The 18666-nt window shown below is 42.1% G+C and overlaps 1 protein-coding gene and 1 non-coding gene across 2 annotated transcripts in view; both read left to right on the forward strand.

The window, feature by feature from the left end:
• The window catches only part of TCP1 (t-complex 1), a 27089-nt gene continuing 8423 nt past the window's right edge, over positions 1-18666 (forward strand). The window contains exons 1-7 of the mRNA XM_089673498.1: positions 1-162; positions 2399-2484; positions 13258-13386; positions 13971-14068; positions 15115-15225; positions 15994-16175; positions 18152-18278. Of these exons, the coding sequence (XP_089529624.1) occupies positions 96-162; positions 2399-2484; positions 13258-13386; positions 13971-14068; positions 15115-15225; positions 15994-16175; positions 18152-18278 (800 nt within the window). The 5' untranslated portion in view covers positions 1-95. The remainder of the gene's footprint in view (positions 163-2398; positions 2485-13257; positions 13387-13970; positions 14069-15114; positions 15226-15993; positions 16176-18151; positions 18279-18666) is intronic.
• Positions 8581-8715, forward strand: LOC149465226 (small nucleolar RNA SNORA29). The gene has a single exon (XR_016312231.1). It is a non-coding gene; the product is annotated as a small nucleolar RNA SNORA29 (small nucleolar RNA).

Genomic DNA, 18666 nt, shown 5'->3' on the forward strand with positions numbered 1-18666 from the left:
CGCGAAGGGGCGGGGATACCCAGCGTTCACTGCGGCCGGGCGGCGGTTGGGGAAGCACGTTGTAGCGGGTCTGTAGCCGGGATACGAGCAGGAAGATGATGGAAGGGCCGTTAGCCGTGTTCGGGGAGCGCAGCTCCGGTGATATCGTCAGAAGCCAGAATGGTGAATACACGGGCAGTGTGAGGGCGGCCTGGGCTGAGTCAGCATGCTTCATAATGGGGCTGTAGGGGAAGAGGAGAGCATGCTGGGTGCGGAGGGCCATGTGAGCCTTCCTGAGGCCGGGGACAGCGCTCTGTACTGTGTATGGCCGTCACCCGTGCTGGGGTCTCCCAGGTCTCTCCTTCAGTCCTAATACCTGACCATGGGTAAACTACAACCCTTTCTCCTCTGGTGAACAATATATACATGGGGGGGAAGGGGTTTACATCATAATTGGAAGTGACCAGTGGGAGTCATAATAAAGTGTGCCCGCAGCCAAATCCCCATCCATAGGTATGGGGGAGGGGTTGGATCCCCTGTCAGTTAATTGCTAACACATCCGCTCATTTCCAGTTGTCACAATAGGAAGTGATCGCAGACACTAGGTTTCCCCTCCTTTGTGAGGATGTCCCGAGGACACACTGGGGGTTATTTACTAAAACTGGAGAGTGCAAAATCTCATGCAGCTCTGCATAGAAACCAATCCGCTTCCAGGCTTTATTGTCAAAGCTTAGGATCTGCTCACATACAGGCATGTGGAATCGCTGCAATTCTGCCTGCAATTTCAAAATGCGCTGTTAGCCCAGGCTCACATATGTGCAGTTCCGTATATCGCATGTGATTCGCACAGTAACCGCACCTCGTTCCTGTGCAAATCACATGCGAATTGTGTGATTCTCAAATCATACCGCATCAAAAAGGTGCAGGACCTTTTTTTTTGGTCCGCACTAGAGTCGGTTCGCATGGGTATTCACATCTATGCAATCTGATTCTGCACATTGCACCGTGTTTTGTGGACCGATTTCGGGGTGTTAACATACACACCCGCAGTGGTTTGCAGGAATGGGTGCGATTCTGAAAACGCTGCAAATTCCTCATCGCATCAGTGTGAACCAAGGCATAAAATGTCAAATTGCACATAAGCATGTTCAGGTTGCATTAATTTCAATGGCACCCAAAAACGCGAAGCGATTAGGAGCGACGCGTCACCCAAAAGACATTTGGGAACACTCTGCTTTTCAGTCTTGCTGATCACTTCCTAATTGGTGGTTGCCTGGCACGCTTCATCTTTTATGCTTTTAATGGTTCACCAGGAACAAGCATGATGCTAATGGTTAATAAAGTCTTCTTGATTTTCAAATGGCGGAGATCATTTACTAAAGCTGGTTCCCTCAGAATCTTGTGTACTTATGCATGCAAACCAATCAGCTTACAGGTTGTCTTGCTAAAGCTTAAAGTGGTTCTAAAGGCTCAAGGTTTTTTTACCCCTATGTATTCTATGCATGAAGGTAAGGAAAAAAAAAAAACCTGTGTGCAGCTCCCACCCCAATTCTTACCTGAGTCCTCTCCAATCCAGTGATGTTCTTGTCAGCCTCTATCTGGGGACTCTTCCTTCTCATTGGCTGAGACAGCCAATGGGCTCCCGCTGCTGCTGTCAATCAGCCAGTAAGCAAATGAGGGAGGGGAGGGGGTTGAGCCTTGGCCCTGTGTTTTATGGATGCATAGAGCAATAGCTCAGGGACGAGCACATAGCGGTGCCCTCAGGGTGCACGGACTTCCCTGGGGACACTGCTTGATGGGGAGGAGCTATGAGTGCAGGGGAGGACCCGAGAAGAAGAGGATCTGAGCAAAACCATTGCACAAAGCAGGTAAGTATAGACATATAGTTATTGAAAAAAAAAAAAACTTAGTTTTAGTGTCACTTTAATTGAACAAGCCAAGGTTAGAAGCTGATTGGCTACCATGCAAAGGTGCATGCGTGAACCAGCTTTAATAAATAAACCCCAGTGTATTGAAGCTTTCAGGTTAGGACAGAGATGTAGCAAACATTCTTAATAGTAGAGGTCAGCATTGGCAGCCTACATTCTAGTGCAGGATTTTTTTTTACCCCATTTTAGTACCACTCTTTCCTTTCACTCTATGAAAGTGGTAGCTAATCTGATGGGAAATAAAAAAAAAAAAAAAAAGTTATCAGAAGGAGATGTCTGTCTTCTATGTGAAATAACAGAACATCAAAGAATACTTTATGTATACAGCGTATGTGTAGTACAAACACATAAGCTTTTTATTGTGGGATTGTTTACGATATGTTGCTTAGTAATATATTCTTGTGTATTTCAGGTATTTTGCGTTTTTGCACTTTAACAGACCACATGTTAGTATAATAAATAATAACCTCAATTTTGTTTTGTATTTTCAGTTATGGCAGCAGCATCCATTGCTAATATTGTCAAAAGCTCACTTGGTCCTGTTGGTCTGGATAAAATGTTGGTGGATGATATTGGGGTAAGCGTTTAAAGAAGCTTTGATTTTTCTTTGTTGACTTGCTTTATAAATTGGTGGTAAAATGTTAGAGGATGCGGTACAGGTCTCATATAGGATAAACTAACTTGCCTGGCAGTACTAGGGTCGTTGGTTCGAATCCCAGCCACGGCACCACCTGCCTGGAGTTTGTATGTTCTCCCTGTGCCTGAGTGGGTTTCCTCCGGGGACTCCAGGTTTCCTCTCACACTCCAAAGACATGCTGGTAGGTTAATTGGCTCCTGTCTAAATTGTCCCTAGTATGTGTATGTATGAATGTGAGTTAGGGACCTTAGATTGTACGCCCCTTGAGGGTCGGACTGATGTGAATGTACAATATATATGTAAAGCGCTGCGTAAATGGACGGCACTATATAAGTACCTGAAATAAATAAAGATCCTCTTGTGTAGTGGAAAAACAGAGTCCTCTATATAGGTTTGTTTTGCTGCTCAGTATGCCCTTGGGTATAGTGAACCATGATGATGGTCGGACTGCATGGGCTGTCAGGAGTTAACCAACCAGCCCTAGCCACATTTAGGATCTGTTTATATTTTGAAGTAACATAAGCATTATTGCAACTAACGTACGTAAGTTAATCCAGGGCTCAACAAATCCCAGGCGCCAGGTTGCCATGGTGACTAGAAATTGCATCCTTGCACCTGGTGTTTGACAGCCGTCCACTAGCGGGCATTGGGAAGCTGCTTTACTGATCCAGGGAAATCCAGCAGCTTAATTTCCTAGCTTTTCTTCCTCTCCATCCAGTCACAGCTCAGGGTGCCTCTCACGCAAAATTTAAAGGTTTCCTAGCCATAGCTCTCAGCGTATGGCCAAGAGGCATTCTAATTGGTCAGCACCATCACATGGTCAGTGCTGAACAATCAGAATCCATCTAGACTGTCCTGTCAGTGCTGAGAGGAGAAAGAGAGCAGCTGGGATTTTTTTTTTTTTTTTTTGGGTTCTCGTTTGAATGGGCTGCCTTAATGCGACACACAGTAAGTTGTTACACGTCACAATGTCTACTATCGTAAAAAAAAACAGACCGCCGACATGAGAAAGGGCCATAAAAGCACATTTTCAGCCAAAACACAAGGAAAACCCTAACTAGACGAGGGCAGCACAGTGGCTAAATGATTAGCACTTCCGCCTGGCAGTACTAGGATTATTGGTTTCGAATCCCCTCAATGGCACCACCTGCCTGGAGTTTGCATGTTCTCCCTGTGATGGATTCCTCTGGGTACTTTGGTTTCCTCCCACACTCCAAAGACAATGCTGGTAGGTTAAATGGATTCTGTCTAAGTTGGCTCTAGTATGTGTATGTATGAATGTAAGTTAGGGACTTTAGATTGTGTGTGTGTTTGTAGCGCTGCGTAAATTGACGGCGATATACAAGTACCTGTAATAAATAAAATAGACAGCCGTTTGTAGCACCTTACAGTCTAAGTTGGGATCAGTAGGGACTTCACGTTTGCCAAGTTCTACCAGGTGGATGTTGAACAGAGGAGCAGGTGGCAGCCTTACAAATCTGTAAAACAGATTCTTGGTGTTGAAAAGCCTAAGAAACTCCCTCAGACCTAGTGGAGTGGGCCTTAACAGGAAAGGGGGGAGCCTTATTCTATAGAGAATAGGCTGCAACAATGACATGTTGAATCCACCTAGCGATGGTGGAACAAGAAGCCGAATGCCCTTTGAGAACCTTGAGGAAGGTCAAAGAAAATCTGAAAGCCTAGGAGGCTTTAGCTGACGGGTAAACATGCACAGCAAAGAGAGCCCGCTTGGGGGCTGGACAGAAAGGTTGTAGATCAACATCCTGATTAAGGTGAAAGGAGGAGACCACCTTGGGCAAAAAAAAAAGAAACCTTTTAAGGGAGTTCAGCTAAGGGAGTATCCGTAATAGGTTAGAAAGGAGGTTTCTGAAGAGCTGAGCACACTAGCTTGAGGTCCCATGGTGTCATTGTAATGTGTTTAGGATGAGCTAAATGCGCAACTCCCCGCACAAAAGTCTGGAATGAGAGGTCAAAAAGTCTGACCCTTGAGGGTACTCAAGGCCAGATGCTGATCCAGACTTAACTGTAGAAAAGTCAGGATACGTCCAACAGAATACTGTCTAAGATGAAACTTGAAACGCAAAATAGGCCTTGTATGTGTAATCGTATATTTTGCAATAAGTCAACTACATAGCATGGAGGAGTGTCAGGATAAATTAATTCAATAAGCCTCTGGCCCTCAGGCCATGGACTTCAACAGCCTAGCCATCGAAGCCAGCGACTGAGAAGCAGAATGGTAGATCAGAACTTGAGACAGAAGGTTTCGTCAGTCTGCAAGATGCCAAGGGGAGTCTGCCTGCATTCAGAGAATGAGTACCGAGTTGTCATGGGCCAGTTTGGTGGCATAAGAATCACTGGAATAGCCTTTGACTCAACCCTGCAGAGTAGTCGAAGGCACTTTAGTGGAAGAAAAACATAGATAAGATGAAGCTGATCTTGAAGAACCACCGGGACATCGACTGCACAAGCCCAAGGATTTAGGGACCTGATGATGATCCTAGCCAGCTTTTTGTTGAATCAGAATGCCAAGTCCATATCTGGTATTCCCCCCCCCCCCCATGACAAGGTCCCGAAACAAGTCTGAGTAAAGGACCACTCTCTGTGATCCAAACAGACATTGATGGCTGAGAAGGTCGGCTTGCCAATTTTCTACTCCTGGAATGTGTACTGCGGTAAGGACCAAAATGTGATTGCCCAAGTCAGAACCAATTCCCTTCTGGTGACTCCTTGATGTAGGCTACTCCCATGGTATTGTCTGACTGGACATGTCAGAAGTACAGTGATGAGGAGACAGTCAAATTGCTCTGAGCTCCAGAAGATTTGTTTATGGGAAGGTTGATTCTTCCCCTGACCAGGTTCCTTGAACCATCCATGTTCCAAAGACTCCTCCCCAGCATCGGCCTAAAATTTATTTATTTTTTTTTAATACTTTTGTTGGATATGTTTTATAATAGAAAAATTTTTTTTTTCTAAAACTGTTGTTCTTTTTTGTTTATAACGCAAAAAGTAAAAACTGCAGAGGTGGTCAAATAACAAAAGAAAGCTCTACTTGGGGGGGAAAAAGGACAAAAATTTCATTTGGGTACAGTGTTGTATGACCGTGCAACAGTCAGTTAAAAATAACGCAGCGCTGTAACGCAAAAAATGGCCTGGTTAGGAAGGAGGGTAATTCCTCCGGAGCTGAAATGGTTAAAGTGATTGTAAACCTTGGATTTTTTTTTTTTTTTCAACAAACATGTCAAACTTACTTGATCTGTGTAATAGTTTTGCACAGAGCAGCCCTGATGATTTTTCTAGTGTCCCCCGCCAGTACTTCTGGGTCCTCCTGCCCCTAAGCAAGCCGTAAAAAAGTATAGTGTAGAGTTCCCCTATAGTAAGGTAAAAACCTTATGCCTTTAGAATTACTTTAAATCACTTCCTTAGGTTCAGGACTGCATGTCCCACAAGGCATTGCTCCTCAAACATTCACAAGTTCTCAGTCACTTACTGACAAGTATGAAGGGTGTACTGAGCTGTATGTATGCTGCACTGTATTTTCCTGATATGTAAGCCAATTATGAATCCTGTATGCAGGCCACCTAACCAGCTGACCAACTAATCAATTATGAAAATAGTTGTTAACAATTAGTTTTTTCAGACATAGAATTTTATACAAATTGGGCAGTTATTTCTGTGGACCTGGTTATTGCCTGCCTCAACGGGTTCCTTAGGTTCCACCAGGAAAACCTACTTGCAATTCCAATTTTCCCCTGCACCAGCGATTTTTAATGTTTTGTGTGAGGGACGATCATTTTCAATTTGTGGCTCTCCTTTTCAGCTTATCCACTGCTCGTGTTTACACAAAGGTCCTGGCTCTTCTTTGCTTTCAGAGTGTCTGCACTGTAGTTTACCTTACTGACCTGGTGTTGAAAGATTGGTCCGGCCAGCCTTTGAATGCCAGTTCAAAGAAGGGATCCTTCAGCAGTGCAAGTACTCCCCTGTGAGGCGAAAGTGCAAGATCAAGTGTATATATATATATATATATATATATATATATATATATATATATATATATATATATATATATATATATATATATATATATAGAGATGTGTGTGATTTTGCACAGGAGAGCAGCCCTGTAGCAGTAAAACCGCTATAGGGTGAATGTAAAGTGGTTAAGGGCTCTGTGCAGGGAAGATCAGCATCTGAACTCAGAGAAGCTGAAAGCAGAGAAACATGTGGGCATTGTCAGGCATCACTGATGGACACTGAAAGGTAGCACTCATATATGGCACTGACAGGTGGCACTGTGATTGGTGTGATTGGACAAAGCTGATCACATGGCAGAGCCGGTGTCATTGTCTCTTTACAGTCATCGGTGATCCCCTGTGTCCCAGATTGCCGCACATATGACGTCCTCCCAGAATGAGAGAACCTTCACCCTCCCATCATTACCTTATATGGCGGGCAAGAGGCTGTTAAAGTAGTAGAGTCCCCTTCGTGATTTCTACCTACAGGTAATTTTTTGAGGTTTTCATCTGATTAATCGAATGTATAATCTGCCAACTAATCGATTTATGAAAATAATCGTTCGCTGCAGCCCTATAAAATTCCTCTTCCAAGGAATATTGCTGTGAAAAGCAGTTAATGTATAAAGACCTTTTCAGTATGCGACCAATACAGTATAAATAGTCTGAGTGCATTGGAAAGGCTTCGGAGTCTTCTTGCGGCCCATACTAGTAACTTGGTTGGATGGTGTCCAGAGGTTCAATTTTAAACATGAGCACACCTCGTCCACCAAGACAGAAATGTCTGAATTTAGGTGAAAGAACTGCTGAAGTGGCCACCTCTGTCTTAGAATTGTTTGAGTCCTCTTCGTCTTTTAAAACCTCCTCTTTCTGCCCTCCCTTTCCTGTAGTAAAACACGAGCCAGATACCTCTGCTGACTGAAATGGGGTCCCTTGTAAGAGAAGAAAGAACCCTCCTTGAACCCATTGGCAGAAGGCGTGCTTGAAAACTCCTTAACACATCCTCTCTTCCCTTAGAATAATCCATTAATAGTAAGATGAAACCCAGAGGGGTATTTGGTAATAAGGTAACATGTTAACAGGCATCATAAGAAAGTTCTTAGACTTTTAATAAGGGGGTGTCCCAACAGTAGTTCCTTTCAGTTTAAAAACTGAGTGGAGAAAAGGACACTGGATAGTTTTAAAGGGACCACGTCCAACTTGCTAACTGGGTAGTGGCCGGAATATTTGAGTTATAAAACCCCCTAGCTTGACTCGTGTCAGACGTGCATCATACTCCCAAAAGAGTCTTCAAGGACTGGGTCACACCAGCACAGATTTCTCACTGCCCTGGGCCTGTACAGTACCCTGCGGATAATTCTGTGATCTGAACAATGCTAGATCTAGTGCTTGAAGTGACTACAGGCTAGACTTGTCTTCAATTACATAGACGGAGTCTGGATACGGTCGCAGTGGAGTGCCTAGGTACTGATCTAGAAACTATGCAATTAGCTAGAAAAGCTGGTGCATAGCCAGGTTGGTGCTGCAATACAGAAACAATTCCTCAGTAGAGAAGGATACTGGACACTCAGTGCACTCCCTCCCCAGCCACTGCACCGATCACACACACACAGGAGCATGGCCAAGGAGTTTCGTAGTGGGGTGGGAGGAGCCTGATGGAGAACCGAAACTCGTTTTCCATCAGTTCTGCCTTCCCTGTGACTCATTACCCATCCCTCTTTGTTTACATCCATCATTGGGTCAGGGAATACCTGCTGAATAGAGTTAAGGATATGGTCCTGTGTTGAAAGCTATCACATTTATGACCGCTTCCCTGAACACACATGCCTCACTCTGAGCACTGGCAGCTCCCTGTATACTTGCTCAGAGCTAATCGCTGCCAGGTTCCTAGTCCAACTTGCAATAATTCTTTGAATAAATTCTTAAATTGGTGGTAGTAACTATTACCAGACTAGCATCTTTGGGTCCTGAGTGCACAGCCAGCAAATATCAAGTAATATTACAGTTTTTTCTTTTTATTATCTATAGTCCCATTTTAGTACCACTTTTTCATTCCATAGAATAAGTGGCTATGCTAATGGGATAGAGCAACATCTGTTATCGTCTGAAGGAGTAGATGTCTTTTGATCTTCTTCTATATGAAATAACAGAACATCTTTTGTAAGAAAAGGTTTCTTTGCTGATTTTAGGTTTGGTGTTCATTTACAAAGAATATATGGAGAAAACTATATTGGTCCCATGGAAAAAGATGTATGTGTTGAGGATTTCTAGGGTACTTCTCTAAGTCGGACAGAGTAAACTGCTGAAGGAAAACCTTGAGGGTCCATTTATTATACATGATTTATATAGCGCCAACAGTTTGCTCAGCGCTTTACAAAATAAATGGACACAATACAGTTAAATACAAGAGGGGTAGGAGGGCCCTGCTCATTGGAGCTTACAATCTAAGAGGAAGGGGCTGGTGTTACAAACTGTAATAACTGTGGGAGATGGACTGGTAGAAGGAATAGAAGATTCTGTTATTAGCTGAAGGCGAGATAGGCTTCCCTGAAAAGAGGATTTCAGAGATCGCCTAAAAGTGGGCAGAGTAGGCTATAGTCTGATTAGGGTATAGCGTTCCAGAGGATGGGGGAGGCTCTGGAGAAGTCCTGGAGACCAGCAGTGGAGGAGGAGACGAGAGCTAGAAAGCAGGAGGTTGTGGGAGGAGCGGAGAGGACGGTTTGGGTTATATTTGGAGACAAGATTGGTGATGTAACTTGGGGCAGAGTTATAAATGGTTTTATATGTGATTGTTAAGGTTTTGAATTTTATTCGTTGGGCAATGGGAAGCCAGTGGAGAGATTGGCAGAGAGGGATGGCAGATATGGAACGGTTAGTAATGTGGATGAGTCTGCCAGCAGCATTCATGATAGACTGAAGAGGGGATAGCCTGCGATTTAGGTAGGCCAATGAGGAGGGAGTTACAATAGTCAAGGTGAGAGATAACAAGGGAGTGAATAAGTTGATGGAGAAGTCAGGGGAGGTGGCACGGGACGGAGGGAATACTAAGAGCTCAGTTTTAGAAAGATTGAGTTTGAGGAAGTGGAATGACATCCATGCCGATATGTCACTTAGGTTAGTAATGCGAGAGGAGACTGAAGGGATGAGGAGAGGAGTAGAAAGATAGATTTGTGTGTCATCAGCATAGAGATGGCCGTGAGAGTTTATCAAGTGACCAAGGGAGGAGGTGTAGATGGGGAAGAGAAGGGGTCCAAGGACAGAACCTTGAGGGACCCCTAGAGGAGGAGCAGACAGAGTTATAGGTAATGCTGAAGGAGCAATGCGATAGGTTGGAGAACAAGCAGAGAGCTGAGTCTCGAAGGGCAAGAGAGTGGAGTTTTTTGAGGAAGAGGGGATGGTTAACAGGATCAAAAGCCGCAGATAGGTCAAGTAGTAAGTGTACGGAGTAGTGGCCATTGGTTTTAGCAGTTAGGAAATCATTAGTGAGTTTTAGTAGGGCAGTTTAAGTGGAGTGTAGTGAGCAAAAGCCAGAATGTAAAGGGTCAAGAAGGTTGTTGTCAGGTAGGAGCTCAGGCGATTGTAGACTAAGCGTTCTAAGAGTTTAGAGGTAAACGGGAGCAGGGAGATGGGTCTTAATTTGTTCAGGTTGGGGGGGTCCAGGGAGGGTTTTTTAGTATGGGAGTGATCTGTGCATGCTCTAGAGGGGTGGGGAAGGCACCATTAGAGAGGGAGAGATTGAAGATGTGACGAGGACACTGAAGGTGATGAGATTGTGATGAGAGAGAGGAAAGGGGGTGTTTGTAAGGTTGTAGGGAGTTCAAAGATGGGAGAAGCAAGGTCTAATGTATTTCCATCAGAGTGAGTGGGGGACTGTGTCCATTGTGTTAAGGCAAAAGATGAGGTTATGTTGAAGAGTTGGGATGTAGCTGGGTTGTTAACATTAATGGGTAGGTTAAAATCTCTGAGAATGATGGTGGGTATTTCAGAGGAGAGAAAGTAGAGTAGCCAGGCAGAGAAGTCCTCAAAGTGGGACACCGGTCCAGGAGGCTGGTAGATCACTGCAATCCTTAGAGAAATGGGAGAAAACAGCCAAATGCAGTGAGTCTCGAAAGAATGAAGGATAGAGAGGGAGGGTTATGGAGGACTTGAAAGGTGCTCAGTGGGGATAGAAGCAAACCAACTTCACCTCCTTTCCGACTCCTGAGACTGGGTGAGTGAATCCAGAGAAGGCCTCCATAGGAAAGTGCTGCTGGAGAAACAGAATCTGCTGCTTGAAGCCAGGTCTCTGTAATTGCTAGTAGGTTAAGGGAGCGGGAGACAAAAAGGTCATGGACAGAGGTGAGCTTTTTACAGACAGAGCGGGCATTCCAGTGCGCACATGAAAAAGGGAGGATGGTTTTTAGGAGCACGGGGATAGAAATTAAATTAAGTGGATTGCTAGTATTCCCGGAGGAAGGAGAGTGCCTGGTGTGGGGTAAGATACCGGAGGACCAGGGTTTTGAGGAGATATCCCCAGAGTTTAGGAGGAGAGTGAGGAAAGTAAGGGGGGAGCGGGATGTATGAGTGCACATGCCTTCCTGTCCTGGTGTTTGGGTCAGCAGGTGAGTAAAGTATCAGCAGGAGGCGATAAGAGCAGTAGTAGGGAGATGGTAGAAGTGATGGTGATATGTATAAGCTTTGGGGTGGAGCAGAGGGGTAAAGAAATCAGATTTTGAGAATAGAGGATAGTAATCTGAAAGGGAGTAGAGGGGGCATTTTAAAAGGTACATTGAGTGTGAATCAAACTTGTAGGAGATGTATCCCAGGGTGTTTACTTGCAGCCCATCCAGCGTGCAGTAGAGTTCTTTGTTGAATCTTCCTGCTGCTTGAGTTCTCCTGCTTTAAACTGCTGTGTTCAACTGCTGCTTCACACTCCAGCAGACAATGCACTCACACAGGAAAATTGCCTCCCGTCTGCGATTGAACCCCGTCTGCGACCTCCCCCATAAGCTGGTCTAATTTACACCTATCTGATGCATAACGACACACCATTCATGCATTTCATTGGGGTCCTTTTAGCACCCCAGTGCATTATGGAAGTGTACCTCTGCACCTGCGTTGTATGCTTTTTGGTTGTTGGCAGCCCATTCTTTTTAATTCCCCAGTGTTCCAGAAGATTGGGTGTATATGGGTCCTGTCTAGTGGTGCACTAAAATGAAAATCCTGGTGCTGGAACCGAAAATTCAGGATGCACTTAGCCAAAAACTGAAAGTTTTTTTTTTTTTTTTTTTTTTTTTTTCAAGAAATGCTAAAAATTGTAGGTAATGTGGCTGGTGTTTTTGCATTGCAGTCTATGGGACGTGATTTTGCATTGCAGTTTGTTGGACATAACGTGCCATTATTGGCACTTTTTTTTTTTTCTTTTCCCCTCCTATTGGCAAAATGCCAATAGCCCAATTTTTGGTCAATTATTTTTGGCAGCCGAGATATTTTTGTATCCCAATGTGTGTGTGTTGTGCAGGGTGGATAAAAATCAATGATTTTTAAAAAAAAATCAAAAAAATCGGATTTTTTTTATTTAAATCGGATTTTTTTTTATTTAAATCAGATTTTTTTAAATAAAATGCTTTTTGAGGAAAATATATTACCATCCAAAGGTTATTCCATCATGAAATAAAGATTAGTTTTTTAATTATGTAGAATAAGGCTGTATATGTTTAATTTTTTTGGTGAATAAATTCCATGAATCCATTCACAATGTCATGCTCTTCCAGAGGTTTTTGTAAGATTATTGGGCAGTTTCTCTGCCTACAAGATATTATCACAGATGCTTGGTTTACTTTTGCAGTTCTCAAAACTGAATTTGACTCAGCGGAGATCACATGCCTCTTCTTCACAGCAAACATGTTATAACATAAACAGAGTTAAGAAAAAGACCTTAATCCTAACTTCTACAAACCTATGAATACAGAATCAACCCCTTCAGTGCTAAGTTTCAAGAAGTTCAGTGAATAGAATAGAAACAATATTTTTCTGATTGTTTGGAGTGGAATAGATCTGCACAAGAAGAAATGAAACTAAGTGTGAGGAGGAAGGGGCTGACAGTCTAAGTTTTTTTAAAAATATATATTTTGTTTAGCCAAATTAGTTAACAAACATGGATGTTTGTTTAAGCAAATAACATATGCTGGAATGTTATTGTTTCAGTTGAATAAATCTATTTAAATTGTTATTAAGGTAATGATTATTTTTCTCCTTCCTAAGTACAACAGAAAAGTTGTCCAAATACAAATGATTAACCTATTAAACTGGGGATTAAAAAACTAATATGAAAAGTTGTTGTTCATCTACTTGCATATTAAAGTTATACCAGCAAGAATTGGTCTTTATGTAGATTTAAATCAAGCCTTACTGACTAGTGATTTAAATCGTGATTTAAATCAAATCCACCCTGGTGTTGTGTGTGTGTGTGTGTTTTTTCATGATTTTAAGTAGGTGGGGGCGAGTGCAAGAGTAGTCATCTTATGCCTTTTTATTAAAATGCATCACCAACCCCTTTTCACTAAAAATCATCTAGGCTTTAACAGTACTGTACTTTGAACTAGAAACACACAAAAACTTAGAAATATAATGGGCATGGCAGTTGGTTGTGCAAAAAGGGGGAAAATATATAATATATATTTTATATATTTATTTTAATTTGGGTCATACTTTATTCTTATAGGATGTAACTATAACTAATGATGGGGCAACCATTCTGAAGTTGCTGGAAGTGGAACACCCGGCAGCCAAAGTCCTTTGTGAACTGGCAGATCTACAAGACACTGAAGTTGGAGATGGGACAACATCAGTAGTAAGTTTGATTAAATATCTCTATCTGAGAACGCAGCAACATCCGCACACGTAGGACACACAAAGCACTTACACACTGTCACTGACTATTATCCCAGTGTTTCTCCAACATACGTTTCTCTCCCTCTTACCTAATACTCCACCCACACGGCTGCATCATTCATTCACCATTTCCTGTGAATGCACAAACTACAGCTACTGTCAGCCTTGGCAGCTGACAGCTTATAGTACTGAATGGACTGCAAGGTCACTAATGAGTGGCCATGCAGTTCATTCACAAGTCCTGTAGCTTGTAAACCATCAACCTTTATGAAGGCACAGGCTGAAAGCTGCAGGGCTTATCTGCAGGAGTCTGCCATGGCACCCCTGAACCACTGATCATGGGTACAATGCTTTCCAGGCTCCTTTGAGAAAAAATAATTAAATGCACTTATTTTTTTTCTGCAAAAATATTTGCATTTATTTTTTCCCAAAAGGTGAACTTTTAAGCAATTATAAACTGAAAAATGATTTGTTCTAAATGACTTATTAAAGTTGTAATGGCCCTTTTACATTCCTTTACCTAAAGCAGTGTTCTATGCACAGGTAATTATTGCTGCGGAATTGCTGAAGAATGCTGACGAACTGGTGAAACAGAAAATTCACCCCACATCTATCATTGGGGGATATCGTCTGGCTTGCAAGTGGGTTATCTTGCTACTCTTATATATATATATATTTTTTTTTTCTTAGATTTCTACATTTTGCTCCATGCTATGTTCTTATTAAAACACTTTGTGATACATTTGTGAGGTTATCGTTCTTACCTCTTGATGGCAACAGCACAGGCTTCGCTTTCTGTTTTCATGTTGAAATCAGGCCTTCTGTGATGGCTATGCCATTGAAAAGGAGTTATTGTCCTACAGATTCTAGACATTTGTGTGAAATATCACCTGAAAAGTGACCTATCTGGCTTGCATTTTAATGTTGCTTCTGTATGGCAAAACTTGGCAAACTGCCGTATACATACAAAAGCTTATATTGGACCTAGTCAAAAAAGTTTATTCCCTGTCCGCCACCAAACAGATTCAAACCCACCTTTATCATTTCGTGCGATACATGGCTCCTCTATAATGAGTCTTGTGTTTCCAGTAAGCCTCTCATCTTGTTTGGAGGTGGTGAATCACTTGGAGGCAGATTTCACCTTAATAAGATTAATGCCTGCATGCCTATTTTGGGAAGTTTGGAAATTCACTGGATTAGTGCACTGGTGCTTTATGATTTTATGTATTTTGGGATTTAATGTATTCAGTGTATTCCAATTTCTTTTTTAAATCTATTAGCTCAGCACTTTTTGATGTACATTTTTTTTTTTTTGTAATTTTGTTACCCACAGCTAGGTCAAATTGCTAGAAAACTACCAACAGAGTAACCACTATTTCTCCATGAGGCCCAGAGTAGCAAGTCTTTCAAATTCTGGTGCATACAGTATGCCCCAAGCAACACTTATGCATTTAAAGTACCTTTTTCTGAGATTGCAGCTATAAAGATTAGGCAGTGCTCTAGTTACCCTTTTAAACCCAATTCTGAATGTTCTTAAGGAATTGGCATTGTATACACTCTTATAATAGTCTTTGCATATGGAATAGAACTGTTTGTTAACCTTGCTATGTAAGTAACTTCAACAACCATTTTTATTTGTTTTTGTTTTGTGTACTAAGTGTGCCATCTGTTTTTCTTTTCTCAAAAGAGAAGCCGTCCGATACATCAATGAAAATCTCACAATCAACACTGATGAGCTTGGCAAAGAGTGTCTTCTCAATGCTGCCAAGACATCAATGTCTTCTAAGATTATTGGAGTGTATCCTTTTCACTTTCATCATATGATTCATTATGAAAACGTGTTTTACTTGAATGCACTTTGCTGTGCTCCCCCACCTCCCTAAATACTTGCCCTCCCTTATACTTGTCCTCAGGCAATCCATTGCTGTGCCCAGTTGCATCTTCTCTCCCCTCTACTCACAGGGATTGAGGCACCAGAGGGAGCCATTGGCTCCTGCTGCTGTCAGTTAAATCCTGTGAGGAGGGAGTGGGGCTCAGCTGTGCTACATATCAATAGAGCCACACAACCCGGCTTGGCATCTAGCCCACCCATCTGCCCCATAGCAAGTATCTTGATATGGTGGTAGTGGCTAGCAAATGGTTTGCTATTGTGGCAGACACAGAAGAGAAGGAACCAGGGTTGCCTGGGGGAGGCTCAGGTAAGTATTGAGGGGGCTGGGGGTGTGTTTAAAAGGCAATGTTTAAAAAATTGCCTTTTTAAAGAGGAAACCAATATTAAAATCACTGTTTCGACTTACAGCCTATTTTGCTCTTCCCCTCTCAAAGTACATAAGACTACCATAAATATGGTATAAATATGCATAGGTGTGAATGAATCCTGACAAATTTCTGAGGGGATATCTGAACTAGTTGAGGTAATCCTGTACAATGAGAGAGAGAAAATATAAATACTTTTTTGCAAAGCTGTTTGGAATAATTGTTGAGGTACTTTTGTGCTTTCCATCGTTCCCATGTGAGCGAAAAATTTCTGCCATTTTTGATATGTTCACCTTGACTCTTTGTTTAGCGACAGTGACTTTTTTGCTACCATGGTGGTTGATGCTGCACTTGCAGTTAAGTACGTGGATCCTAAGGGTCTGGCTCGGTACCCCATCAATTCTATTAATGTCCTGAAGGCTCACGGCCGGAGTCAGAGGGAGAGCATTCTTGTCAATGGTTATGCACTTAACTGTGTGGTGGGCTCACAAGGTAACATGATATAATTTTGTAGCCAACGTTTGGCTTTCCCATCCTGGCATAGCTAAAAGTAACCTACCTCAGATTATTGGCTAGGCTTACCCACTTACTTCCGCTATTGTTAACAGACCAGTACATTTCATCTGGATTTACAACCCCGTATATCCTGCCAACTGTGGTTTACATTGTATACTTGCCGGCTGGCAAGATGTAATGGGACTTGCAGTTCCACCTGGAGATCTGCTGATTGCCTCCCGCTGTTCCAGAGTGTGCTGCAAATAGTTGAGCTTAGCTCCACCCCAGGGTTCATTCAATTACTTACAACTAGCAGATTGGGTTCTTTTCCATACAATCACTACATTCTCATTAGTCATTGGGTACATGTAGTATTCAATAAGACTGCTTTTGGTGTGGTTCGCCTCAAAATAGCTTTAAAAATGACTAGCATTTTTTAGGTGTTTTTGAAGCGGAACATCCTGGACATGTGACTTTTGTAGCTCAAATTGGGCAGATTTGCACATTTTTGCCAAGTTTTTATTCCCAAAACCTAGCAACAAATGATGGAATAGGTGATATTGGGCACAATTCAATAAGCGGTATCTTACCGCATCCAAGTATGCAGTAGGATACCACATAGCATTTAAAAAGAAAACAGAATTCCCTAAAAAAAAAAAACGCTACTAAAATACTGCGTGAGTTATTTTATCAAGTCACACAGAATTTTAGTAGTGAAAAACGTGAGTTAATGAATGTAAAAAGAATTGCTGGCAATTAAAAATTAAACGGCGTGGCCCCTCCATCCATACCAAGCTTTCCAGGGCTAGCCCCCCTCCCCCCCAAAACCAAAAGCACCTTGTTTCCATGTTGCTTTTGTTACCATTTATTTTAGTGGGTAGAGGCATTTTCTTTTTAACTCCCCAAAAATGCCTCAAAGATGCTGCAAGCAGGCGTTTTTACACCGCAGGCGCAACGCCTCAGTGTAAAAACATACATAGATATACATTAACAAACGCAGAGAAGCAGTTTTTTTTCTAGCTTTTAATGTGTTTTTTTTTTTTAATGCAAAAACGCTTCAAAAACTCCAGTGTGAAAGCAGCCTTATGGTTTCAGTGGCATGCCATTACTAAGCAGCTTAATTTCATTTGTTCCAATCTCCCCATGACTAATTTTGTTAGATTGACTGTATATGAAGTGTAATGGCTGTTTAAAGGATGGGGTCACCTTTATTAACATGTTGCATACATTTAGGATGTAACATGTTACTGTACAACATCCTCCCTTCACCCTCTGACAGCGGGCGGGAGCTTTTTCTGCTGGCACAGCCATCTGTTATTCACAGGCATCTGTGCATGAGAAAACTTCGAGTCCCATATGGCACTGTGGTAGACGGACTTATAGCATCCATGAACTGTGAACACACTGACCAGCATGCTTGTATTGCATTGCCAACAACTCAGGAACTGTCTACCTGTACAGAGGTAGGGGCAGAGAGTTTTAGGCAATGTGTGCTCTTATCGCGCATGCAATGTGTGCACTTATCGCGCATATAATGCTTTGCAGGCTCCTGTAAAAAAAAAAAAAAAATTAAATGGGCATTTTTATTTTATTTTTAAGGAAAGGTAAATTTAACCTTTTTGCTGTGCAAGCATACTTTATGGTCTGACTTTCTCATTATGAAGTGAGCCAATATCAGAAAAATAGGTTGCCAATGCTGACCCCTTCTAATGGCTGTTACCTAGTATGACACTGATTAAATAGGTTCAAAACTCTAAATCTTTAACTCAATTATGTAGTTCAGGCACTCTTGACTGCATACTTCTTCTGGGTCATTGACTTCAAAGTATTGAAGCCAGTGATAGCCAAGCAACTAGCATTTTGTCAGTATTTCTTTCAGTACAAGTCTTTTGTAATTGTATCAGATGGTTTATTGCTGCCCTGGTTAGGCCAAATTTTCAGTTTTGCCTTTCTGTGTCTACTTTATTTTTCAGGGATGAACAAAAGGATCACAAATGCAAAAATTGCCTGTCTAGATTTCAGTCTGCAGAAAACAAAAATGAAACTTGGTGTACAAGTTATCATTTCAGACCCATCTAAGCTGGATCAAATCAGACAAAGGTATGCACATCGTTTCAACACCTTGCCTATGAAGCAAGATCAGGAGTAGCTTTTTTGAACCCTACACTATTGTGTACACTAGCAATTAACAATATGGAAATTTCTGTGCTTTTGAAAGTATTGCACTGAAAATGATTTAGGTTGCCTCCAGGCATAATGGCTTGAGATTTGTCTTCAGTCACCCTTTATTTTATATTTGAGAGTGTTAGGATGCTGTGCAGTGCTATAAGAATCTTTGCAAATACATGCTCGCTGCTATTGAATATGGGTGCACTACTAATCCTTGCCAGCTCGTGACGTATCTGATGGTGGTAATAAAACACAGCAAGCATAGAGTGCACAGTATTGTGCAGAATCACCACTATAAATCCTTTCTAAAGCTGGCCAT

This window comes from Staurois parvus, unplaced genomic scaffold (genome assembly GCF_062004578.1).
Source record: "Staurois parvus isolate SC_StPar_1 unplaced genomic scaffold, SC_StPar_1.0 ptg000139l, whole genome shotgun sequence".
Taxonomy (NCBI): domain Eukaryota; kingdom Metazoa; phylum Chordata; class Amphibia; order Anura; family Ranidae; genus Staurois; species Staurois parvus.